An 11,801-nucleotide genomic window follows, 5' to 3' on the forward strand; every position below is an offset into this window, starting at 1 on the left:
TTGAGGAGACGATCATGCAGTCGGTGATCCAGACATCACTGACTGAGTCTGCTATGTCAGCTTCTAGTGGGTATGGTACTGCTATTCTTTCTGAGGTGACTTCGAGTACTGAGGCCCAAGTCCAGATTGATGCACCAGGCATTGATGCCCAGACAGATGGAATGATTGTGTAGACAAGATCCCCTATTTACCTCCCTCTCTGTCTTTCTTTATTTAACTTTTTGATATTTTTATTTGCATTTGAGGACAAATGACTTTATTTGTGGTGGGGTGAGGCCTACCTTTTGTGTGAATATTCATGTTTTTTTATATATTGGGTTTTGAGCTGAAATTATGTTGTACACTTTTTTTTTTAAAACAAATTTTGGTAGGCCTTTCATTAATATCAAATCAGGAGTAAACAATTACAAACTCATTTGGGTCTAATACCCAAATCCAAAAACAATACACATAAATCAAGTTAGCTCATTCGGTCACCCTACTCCTTATAATCCCTGACTGTTAGCGTTTCCTAATTCTGCTTTTTTCCTTTCCTTTCCCAGAAACTTACTCACCTTAGTTGTGGCTCGATCCTCCCCCTTCCCATTGCCTCCTTAATGGTGATATTTGTATGTATGGGGTCTGACTTTTATCGCTGTTTAGTATTCTTCTTCCATTAGGTTCAAGACTATTAAAATCCTCATATCTGCATGTACCTTTCTTTATCGCCTTGTTTGCTAAGTAGTCCGCAAGTTGATTTCCCTCCCTCATTATATGATGGAATGTATGTTGTATGTCTTTCAATATTGTCTTAATTTCTTCCACCAGATCTGTGATTATCCATGGGGTAGCCCATTTTCCTTCTAGCACTTTGCACATTAGCATAGAATCTGTTTGAATGATGTCCTGATTATAATGTGATTTCTTACAATGCTTACTTTCTTCTAGGATGGCCTTTGCTTCTGCTACTGTATTTGTAGTGTTTTCCATACACGCACCTTCAGCATACATAATATCTCCTCTCTCGTTCCTTAGACAAAATGCATAAGAGCTCACTCCCGGATTTCCTTTAGATGCTCCGTCAGTGTTATATTTAATCCACCCTGTTTGTGGATACTCCCACTTCTTCACTCTTGGCCTATAGTCCTCCATTGCCTTCAGAATTTCTGCCCAGCTACCTCTACTTTTCATACTAGGCCTTCTTACCTTTGCCAACATAAACATATTTCTAGTTACATTATGTATGACTCTTGGTATGGAGATGTTCTTTCCTTCATGCTTCTTTTTGTTTCTCCTCTTCCATAGTTCCCATATTATGAAGCTTGGCATAGCTCTATAGAATGACTTTTGGTCTGGTTTGATACTGGCCCCCCACCACAACATTATCACTTCTCTTAGTTGTAATCCAGTAATGTTTAAACCTGCAAAAGAACAAAAGTAGGACCATGTCCTGTTAGCAAAATCTAATTTTAGAAACACGTGAGAAAGTGTTTCCTCGTCAGGTTTGTCACAACACTAACATCTCGGTGGGCCTTCTAGACCCCATCTTCTCAGCCTATCATCCACTGGGATCTTAAATTTCCATATTCGCCACATCATAAAGGCCATTTTGAACGGCATTCCTTTAGTCCATATCCACCTATAGATTCTGTTAGGGTCCTCCTTATGCCTTATATAATTCCATGTAGTCTTCACTGTAAAGGCTCCCCTTGACTCCAACATCCAGCATGGTTTATCTTCAGTACATCTCTCTTTAGGTGGTTTGATGTGACAAAGTATATGTTCCACCAGATCTGAGGGTAAAATATCATTCAGAATATCCACGTTCCATTCTCCTTGAATGGCAAGATCTGGTACCTTGACGTAGGTCTCATCCCATTCAAAGTCATCCCCTGAAATTGTGTACAAATCCCCCATTCCTGTCCAGTTGTCGTGCCACAGGGAAGCTGATCCATTTCTAGTCTGCCATAATATTTGGAGTTCAATTAACTCTCGAGCCTGCAACATCTTCTTCCAAATTAATGTTGTACACTGATTTTTGTGGAAGGTTTGAGCTTGTGGCTCTGTGTTTTTAATTGTAAATGATTTTTTACCCTTCCAAATTTTTTTTGCCACCGCTTGTTTATGTTGAATGTGGCTGTTCTTTTGCAAATTTGAGTATCGATTTTAATCAATACCGATGACTTGAATAGTGCTCATAATTGAACAAAAATGAATGTGCGGCTACGATGAGGCCAAATGAAGTTGCATAATCAATATGTGAGCTCTTTGCATCTCGTTGTGACTAGCCAATTATCGAATTAAGTCTCTTGTGATGAACATTGCACACTAGCAAAAGTGTGGAGTCTTGTTTGACTTTGGTGTCAATGCTTTGTGTGATGAGCTTACCGACAACCATGTGTGATGACACCTAGAATTTTCCCCGTTGGTCCGGTTGACTAATTGATGCAATCTCTTGATATGATCTTAGGCAACTTTAATAAGTGTGAAACAATTTGACATTATACCTTTTTTGTGGTCTACCTTGTGAGTGTGTGAACTCCTTTTGAGCACCCTTTGAACCTTAACCTTTTTTTGGAAGAAACTTGATGAAAACATAACCTTTCTTGATCCAATACCATAATCCTCATGATTTGTTTGAATAGACAACTTAGGCCAAAAGCCTAAGTTGGGGGTGTGGTGAAAAGAGAAGGTAAATCAAGGAGTGCAAGAAAGTCCCCTTCTACCCATGCTTTGAGAAAAATGGAACCCCTCCATACAAAAAAAAGAGAGAAAAAGAAGAAAAGAATGAAAAAGAAAAAGTTGTGGAATAAAGTTGTGAAAATGCAAAAAGAAATGGGGTTTCCAATAGTTCATGGAAAGTGAATAATGGGATGAGTTGTAAGCACAAATGGAAAATGATAAAGAAAATGAAAGGGAGTGTTGTTCACACCACATTTCATGAAGACTATAGCCATTGAGCATAAATGACCATACCTTTGCACTCAGCCCCGTTACAAGCCTTGAAAAGACCTTTTTGATCTTGGGTGAGTTGAAACAAATTTTGGTTGGAAAATATGGGCAAATCTATGGGTGAAATCATACATTGTGTTCATCTTTTTGAGTGTGAGTGTTGTATTTGATTTTGAAACTTTAAATTGTTGAACCATTGTGTGTGAATATGGAATCATTCTTTGTGTGAGGGCATTTGAGTACCTTTGTTGAGCTTGAACTTGCATTTGAAGCAAGTATTGTGAACTTGAGATTCTTTGATATTGGTGAGTCACAACTTGACTCTTTGAGTGCACAATTGATCTTTGCATGAGTAAGTTGAGTCTTTTTTTGTGCATTCATGATTGAATCTTGTGTAGCACTATTTGAGAAATCCTTTTTGAACTGCTGAACATGAGTTTTACTTGAGGACAAACAAAAGTTTAAGTTGGGGGTGTTGATGAGTCCACGATTTGAACTCATTTACGACTTTATTTTAATAGATTTAGTGTCCTCAAACACATATTTTGTTCCAATAACTGATGTTAATCCCTGAATTTCAGGTATTTAGATTGAAGAACAAAGCATGGACACTATTGAGCAAAAAGGAACAAGGCAGCTGAAAGAACGAAGGAAAGAAGGCCCGAGGATCGCGTAACCCATTAGGCGAGTCGCCAAACGGCCAGGGTCTTGCCTAATGTTCTAGAGTGCCAAGCCCTGAAGGAGCAAATCTAGTTGGCGAGAGAAATAAGGTGTCGGCGAGTCACCGAACGGTTCCGTGATGCAGTTCCATATCGCCCAAAGTTACAGAACCTGAAGATGCCGAAGGTAAAAGCAAAACGGCGATGAAAATGACTAAAGGGCGGATTGCCGGTTGGATCGGCGATCCCAACTTACTGCGCCGACTGAACCTTCGCAGCACACTTTTTGACAACTATAAATACTTGTTTAAATTTTTAGCTTAGCATCTGATATCGGATCTCTTGTGGAAACATAATATTTTTTAGTTTTTGAAGTTGAGAACTTTGAATTGAATAGAGAGACAATATTTCCTTAGCTTTGAAGATTTCAAAATTTCCATTTCCAAGAAATTTTAAGTGGGTGTCGAAGATTCTTCATCTTAGACATTTGTAAAGACAATATCAATCGTACCGAGTTGATGGAAACACATCTTGGTAGCAATTTTTACCTTTTTACTATGTCTAGCTAAAACCCCAATTCTTATGGTGTGATTATGTGATTATGGGTTGATTTAACTACTGGGTATTGTTAATTGATAGTTTATTTACTGTTTTAAAGTGATTTCGTTCAGTAATTATGGTTGAATTTAATGGGTTGTAGTTGTAAATACAATCTTAGCTTCGTGTTTTTGGCTTGCTCGAGATAGAGGTTTTAAAACCACAATTACTGAATCGATGGTCTATGGGTACTGGGTTGTCATGGGTTCAGCTCGAGAGAGTGAACCCTAAACCCTTTTCCACATATTCAACTCGAGAGAGTGAATGGACTAAAGAGAAGGTTGTATTTCATTGCCGCTTATTGGTGTTCGAGAGAAACCAATTTGATTTAGGGTAAATTGTTCAAGAGAAAGTTTACCCCACTAAAGTCTAGCTTATTCACTGATTTGTAGCTGTTTACTATTAATTGCAATTACCCAGTTGTTTACCTTACCCCATAATCCGATCACATCCTAAGAATCTTGTTTCCATATTCGTATTTTCGTGTTATTTACTATTTTAGTTGATAGTACAAACAAACCCCTTGATATTTGACACTTGTGTCACCTATAATTTAAACCATGCTTTTATTCGTAAGTGTTTTTAGCTATGATTAACTTGAGCATATTTATGCTTTTCTATTGATTCTTGAGTACGAACCACTCTCTTGGGACTCCACCCCAACTTACAAGTTGGGTTATATTACTATTGAACGATAGCTGATGCTTAGTATTGGATGAAGTATCTTTGATAGAGTTTATCACTAGTGTGTTCTATTATTAAGAGAGAGAAGATCAATGTTAGCAACGTAATAGTGGAAGAGATACTGTTATAGGCCAGACAAAAATAGGCTTCTCTACCTTTCTCAATGCTCATTACGCAGCTATGTAAGAGAGCGCAATTTCTCTTTTGGGGAAAACTGATGTTAGAATCACAGCGGTCTCTTCCAGTGAAATTTAGAGGATTGAGGTTATGTATTTGTGGGACAATGCGCTCGGAAGAAGCTGTCACCACCAGGTTTTATGCCCGTAGTTGATCCCGCTATGTTGGCAGCTGAGGCTAGTGCACATGCTCTTTTTATGGAGCAGGCATATATCTCTACATCTTCCTCCCCTGCTGGCCCCTTTTTAACAGATGTTAGAGCTGCTCGAGTTGAGCCGGACATGCCCAAGCTTATTGACCAAGCCATTGAGAAGGCCTTGGATCCTTTGACAGAGAGGGTGGTCAAGTGTGAGGGGGATATTGAGAGTCACACTTTAAGGTTAGATGATCTCACTGCTAGGATAGATGATCGGGAGAAGGTTGAGGATAACTTTGGTGCACTAGACACCATGAGGGCTGAAATTGCTACCTTATGAGTGGAGGTGGTTCAGTTGCAGTCGACTGACATATCTATGCTTTGGGGTGAGGTTCCCCTTCCAGATGCACCTACTCATATGCCCGAGATGTCGAGTGTTTTGCCTTCCTCTAGGGAGCAGCTTGAGGTTGCTATGCATGTTGAGACTGTGGCTGAGGATGAGAGTGAGAGGGCTGAGGAGATTGATAAGGAGGAGTTGCGGGGTAAAGCGCATGGAATTGCTGAGACGTTGACTGAGATAAATAGGAGACTGATGAGGTCATTCTTTAGGCAATCTTAGAGAGATCTCTTCGAGAGCTTTCAGAGGTTGGGTCGAGTAGAGCCACTCCAGACTCTACCATACCTCATATTGCTCCGTCAAGCACTGATACCCCAGTTGATCTTTCCTTGCCGCCTCCATTGATCCTTTTGCCTGGCATCGATGCCCTTTTTGAGGCTTCACCACCCGAGGCTTCATATGAGAGTGTTCCATAGGCATAGACTGTTAGGGGGGCCCTTTATCTCAGCCTCCTCGTATTTTTATTTGATTTGCATTGAGGACACTATATTCTATTTTTGGTGGGATGAGGGACTTCGTGCCAATATTCCCCTTTTGATTGTATTTTTGTTATTTTGAGTTTTGAACAGTTGTAGTAGTACTTTTTGTTTATATTAGAGTACACTTTTGGGTTAAACATTGCTTCTCTATTTCTGTTTCATTCTCCCTTGACGTTCAACCCCCATGAGTTTAGATCGTGAAATGCTTGAAATTTTCATTGATAACAATTTGAGGGATCAATTGTGTTCAATATCAATGTCTTGAATTGTACTCATGATAAACATGATGCATTGTGTTGGTGTTGCGAGAATAAAATCGATGTGGTTACACCTTTGAGTGATCTCTGTGAATCTTTTATTTACAAGCTGCATTTTGATGTAAGCCTTGAAATGAGCATCGCACATACATTTTTGATCTTTTCAGGATGTGCTAAATGAGTGTATTTCAAAGTGCCATATGTGGTGAGGTCTTACTTAAAAGTATGCATGTGGAGTCCTAGAATTTGCCTTGTTAGTCAAATTATATGAATCTTGGTGAATGTGAGACATGATCTTGGGCAACAATTTAAAGAGGGAACAAAATTGTCCATAAAGCCTTTGTGACTACCTTGTGAGGGTGTGAATCCATTTTGGCACCATTTGAGCCTAACTTATTTGTTGACAGCCAAAATAAGCCTCTTAAACCAAATTATCCCTACCTTATCATCAAAAATACTTTTTGAAGCATTGTATTGTTTTAATAGCCAACTTAGGCCAAAAGCCTAAGTTGGGGGTATGGAAAGGAGGGATGAATGAAGCCAAGTAAAGGGCAAAGAAAGATCAAATGAGACTCAAATATGAAATTATTGCAAAAAAAAAGGAACCCCTCCTTATAAAAGAAAGGGAAAAAGGAAAAATATACCCCGAACTATCGTAAATGGTATTCAAGTAACCTCCGTCATACTTTTTGGACATTGGTACCCCTACCGTCCAAATATCAGAGCATATTTGCCCTTCACTCTAACAAAAGACTTATTTGGTACACGTGGCGCATTCCAATGGGTTTGACCAATTAATTAACCCAAAATTCAAATACCCACCCATCACCCATTTAACCCACCCGATAGACCTATTACCCAGATTAACTAATCTATCGATCTAAGAACCTAAAAGAAACCCATTTCTCTCAAGTATTTCATTTGTCAAACTAAAACCCTAGTTCATAAGACGTAAACTACTTCAATTCTTCGACCAATTTCTCTCAACTTTTTTGTCGATTCTTAGACCAATTTAATCTTTTCTTAGTCGATTCTTCATTGATTCATCATCTCCCTCAATCATACCTTAAATCATGTCTGAAAATAGTTGTGATTTAATTAGTAACTCCATGATAATGACTTGTTTTTGTGGTGAAATGACTAGCTGTTTTACTTCAAGGACTCTATTGAACCCCAGAAAAGGATTTTATAGATGTTCTAAGCCCGAAGAACGTTTTTCAGTAAATGTAAATTTGTCTGATTTCTACTTGTAATTTATATGATTATGAGTTCTTCTCCATTTTCTCGATCAGATTGAAAATTGTGGATTTTTGAGGTGGGAAGATAGTTTTCCAGGAAATTCTTCCACTGAAATAAATTTGCTTAAGTCTAAATTGGAAGTTGCTACGTTGAAAATAGAGAATTTGAGAGAGTCGTTTAATGCTGTTAAGATTATAAGAGACAACTTAAAGAAAAAATTGGAGAATTTTGATAGTTTAAACTACTTCGAGGTGAACAAATCAAGAAATTTGGAAGCGAAAGTGTCGAACTTTAAGATGTTCTGTATATTGTCATTTACTGTGTTTATGGTATTTGTTGTTGCAATTTTCAAGTGATTTAGTTTAGTGATTTAGATGTTGTGTAAGCATAAGGAAGATATGTTCTTGAATGTGTTAGTTATTTTCAAGTCTTCCTTTGTATTAGAGAATTTTATCTTTTGAATTGTGTTAGTGTATTTTTGTGATTTAGATGTTCCTTAAGCATAAGGAAGATGTGTCTTTAATGTAATTTTCAAGTGTTCATTTGTATTAGATAATTTTATCCTTTGAATTGTGTTAGTGTATATTTGTGATTTAGATGTTGTGTAAGTAACCATAAGAATGTGTGTTCTTCAATGTAATTTTCAAGTGTTAATTATTTTCAACTGTTCATTTGTATTAGAGCTTCAACCATATTTTGTATTGGTATTTATAAATTAACACTATTTATTTGCGTTAATAGGTTCACAAGTTAATGTAACTATCATATTAGACTACCGGTTAATATGCTCACAGGTGAATGCAACTATTTTATTAGAGTTAAGAGTTAATCTTGCACAAACTCTACATGAGTTGCACAAAGGCTAAACAAAGTCACTATTAAACTTGCACAAAGGCTAACATGGACACTATTAAACTTGCACAAAGGCTAAACAAAGACACTATTAAACTTGCACAAAGGCTAAACACAGACACCATACATAACATTTAAACGTTGGTCATATAATAGCAAATGTCACTTACTAAACACATACTATTAAACTTGTCACACTTCACTTAGTCTAGGAAAAACATAAGTTTAGCTGATACACTTAACCTATACAACAGTACCAAAACACAGACAACCAGCTTAACCAATTTTGGTGGTGCAATGGCATGAAACTGATCACATTTCCCGAATGGTTTTCCCTTAACAGGTTGTAACTTGTGTTTGTAAACTTCCCAGGCAACATGCTTACTGTAATACCAATCAATTTCATTCTTGGGTATCATTTTCTTGTGCTCCATGGCCTTAATTGCATGAGGACATGGAATTCCAAATCCCATGTTCTACATGTGTATTTTTTCTCCTTTAAATTGACAATGTGTCTATCTGCACCTTCAATGACCTCATAGACATTATCCCCATTGCCACTCACCTTACAAACTTTGGATATCTTCAAATACTCAATATACAACAACTCACTTTTGGGACTAAACCCATCTTCTTTCCCCTTTCTCACAACAACCTCTTTTGTTGCCGACCTCTCCATTATTTTGACCCTGGTGTCTTCCAACATACCAATAATTGGATTGTATCTTGCTTCAAGTATCCAAGCATTGAAGGACTCTGTAAAGTTATTATTCACAACCTGATTTTTGCACACTGTATCTAAATAGACTCTGCACCATGTTTTGGGAGGATACTAAATCTTGTCAAACCTCTTCATCAACTTCCTTGATCTCTTGAAGTTGGTCCTCAAACTCCTTTGAAAATGAGGACCATGTAGCCCACCATAACAACTTCTTCAGCTCACATTTACCCCATCTTTTGCATCAATTTGCCTCAATATGTCTTGCACAATATCTTTGATGTGCTTCAGGTAAAATTGTCCTTACTGCATCAAACAACCCATGAGTATCAAATAAAAACAACTAAATTAACAAAATAATAGTATTAGATAAAGGTAAATAAATTGCAACTTAGTAGTATAATATTACCTTCTGCATATTTGATATGAATGTCAAACCTTCACCATTCTAAAGTTCAAGTGAATATGCCAAATATCTCATGAACCATGTCTAAGTCCTTTTAGTCTCTTTATCTGCCACAACCCAAGCTAGAGGGTAGAAAGAGTTATTACTGTCTTGACCAACAACAACCAATACTTGTCCCTTAGCTTTTCGTTCAAGGAATGTACCATCTAACCCAATAAATGAGTTTAACCCTGAATTAAAACCCAACTTCATTGCCTTGAAGCATATATACATCCTAAGAAATTTTCTCTTACCAGTAGATAGTGCCTCTTTAAACAAATCTATCACAATGTCGGACCCTAGATTGAAACTTCTCAATTCAATAGCATAACCCTCTAGTTTATTGTAAGAGTCTACAAAGCTACCATCCAAAGTCTCTAGTATCTTCCTTTTGACTCTCTTGCACTTTTCTTCACTTACATTTAAATTAAACACTCTATGTAAGTCAAACTTCATTTCTTTGACCTTGTACTTAGGGTCACTTTGCAATTTCTCCTTAAAATAGTGAGCTATTGTTGAGTAATCCACTAAAGAGTTGTCATATGCTATTTCACACTCTATACGATCTACTAGTGTTTTGACACTAACAACAGGAGTGGTCAGATCCCAGAAATTAGACATAAAAATGGACAACCTTCAGCACCACATTTATATCTCATTTTTTTCTTATCACTCTTTACCACAACCTGTTCTACCTTCTTAGCCATAACATAAAGTTTGCAGAATTGTTTTGCTTCAGCTATGTCCTTGAAGGTCATACCCATAACAATCTCCTTATAATCTTGCAAACTATCGGTAATATTCCTCTTGTTTTAGTAACTAAAGTTTCTGATTCATCAGTATCATAATCTGAACAACTAAACACCATTCCATTATCATTGTCACTTTCACTTTCACCATAGTCTGTGCCTTCATTAACAATTGGTATAAGTAAAAATGATCCATCTTGCATTAAAATATAAAGTACATCATAATTTACAGTCATCAGTAGTAAATAAATGAATGGATTTATAATCACTAATGATAAAAGATGCTAAGGTCCTAGCTCCTTTATCACCTACTATTTCAAAATATTTCCCAGAAGGAACACGTACAATAAATTGTTGCACACCAACAAAACCTAAATTATCTATGTGTACTCATGGACTAAGTAAAAAAAGATATAAGATCAGGATCATAGTCTCTCCAATAATGAACCCATCTTTTATCATAATTTTATTTTGAACTGGTATGCCACTCACCACCATGATGAAAGTATATGGTAATTTCAGCCATGTTAATAACGTACACAGATTTAGTAAATAACATAAGTCAGACACATAAGTAAGTTACATTAGGAAATAAGTAAGTTAATTAGTTATTAAGTCACATAAGTCAGTTAGCTAGTAAGTAACATAAGTAGTCACATTAGTAAGTCACGTAAGTAAGTTACATTTGAAAATAAGTAAGTTAGTTCGTTAGTTATTAAGTCACATAAGTCATTTAGCTAGTAAGTAACATAAGTTAGTCACATTAGTAAGTCACACAAGTAAGTCAGTTAGTTAGTAAGTCACATTAGTAAGCTACATGAATTATTTAAGTCTTAAAACATAAGGTTAGTTAGTTAGTTTGTAATTACTCATATTAGGAAATAAGAATAAAATATGAAAAGTGACAGTCAAAGGAAGCATTCAACAAATAAGCTAAGTCAATTATTTAAGTCTTAAAGCATAAGGTTAGTTAGTTAGTTTGTAAGTACTCATATTAGTAAGCATAAGTTACCCAGTCAGTCACATTAGTAAGCATAAGTAAGTCTTAAAGAATTAAACAAGTCACATTAAATTAGTTAGTAGTCACATTAGGAGTAAAAAAGAAAAAATAAAAAGTGACATTCAAACAAAAAAGGTAAATTTAAGTCTGTTCAAGTCACATTACATAGTTAGTAAGTTTGGAAAAAGAAGAAAAAATGAAAAGTGACGTGTCAAAGGAAGCATTTAATAGATAGGCCAAGTGAATTATTTAAGTCTTAAAGCATAAGGTTAGTTAGTAAGTACTCACATCAGTAAGTTAGTAAGTCACATTACATTAGTTAAGTTAGTAAGTACTCATGTTAGTAAGCATAAGTCACATTACATTAGTTAAGTTAGTAAGTACTCACATTAGTAAGTATAAGTCCCATTACATTAATTAGTACTCACATTAGGAATAAAGGAGAAACAATCAAAGGTGACAGTCAAACAAGGTAAGTCAA

The 11,801-nt window shown here is 36.3% G+C and overlaps 1 protein-coding gene across 1 annotated transcript; it reads right to left on the minus strand.

The window, feature by feature from the left end:
- Positions 1-555: 555 nt before the first annotated feature.
- Positions 556-1,896, minus strand: LOC125845907 (uncharacterized). The gene is made up of 2 exons (XM_049525396.1): positions 1,500-1,896; positions 556-1,400 (listed from the first exon to the last, which is right to left on the minus strand). The coding sequence occupies exons 1-2, from the start codon at positions 1,894-1,896 to the stop codon at positions 556-558; spliced, it is 1,242 nt and encodes a 413-aa protein (XP_049381353.1).
- Between the last annotated feature and the right edge of the window lie 9,905 nt (positions 1,897-11,801).

Source organism: Solanum stenotomum, chromosome 11, assembly GCF_019186545.1.
Source record: "Solanum stenotomum isolate F172 chromosome 11, ASM1918654v1, whole genome shotgun sequence".
NCBI lineage: Eukaryota > Viridiplantae > Streptophyta > Magnoliopsida > Solanales > Solanaceae > Solanum > Solanum stenotomum.

Coding starts and splice junctions, on each gene's coding strand:
- LOC125845907 (XM_049525396.1), bottom strand. CDS start 1,896: ATGGGGGATTTGTACACAATTTCAGGGGATGACTTTGAATGGGATGAG. Junction 1,401..1,499: donor TCTAGAAGGCCCACCGAGAT/GTTAGTGTTGTG, acceptor GTTCTTTTGCAG/GTTTAAACATTACTGGATTA.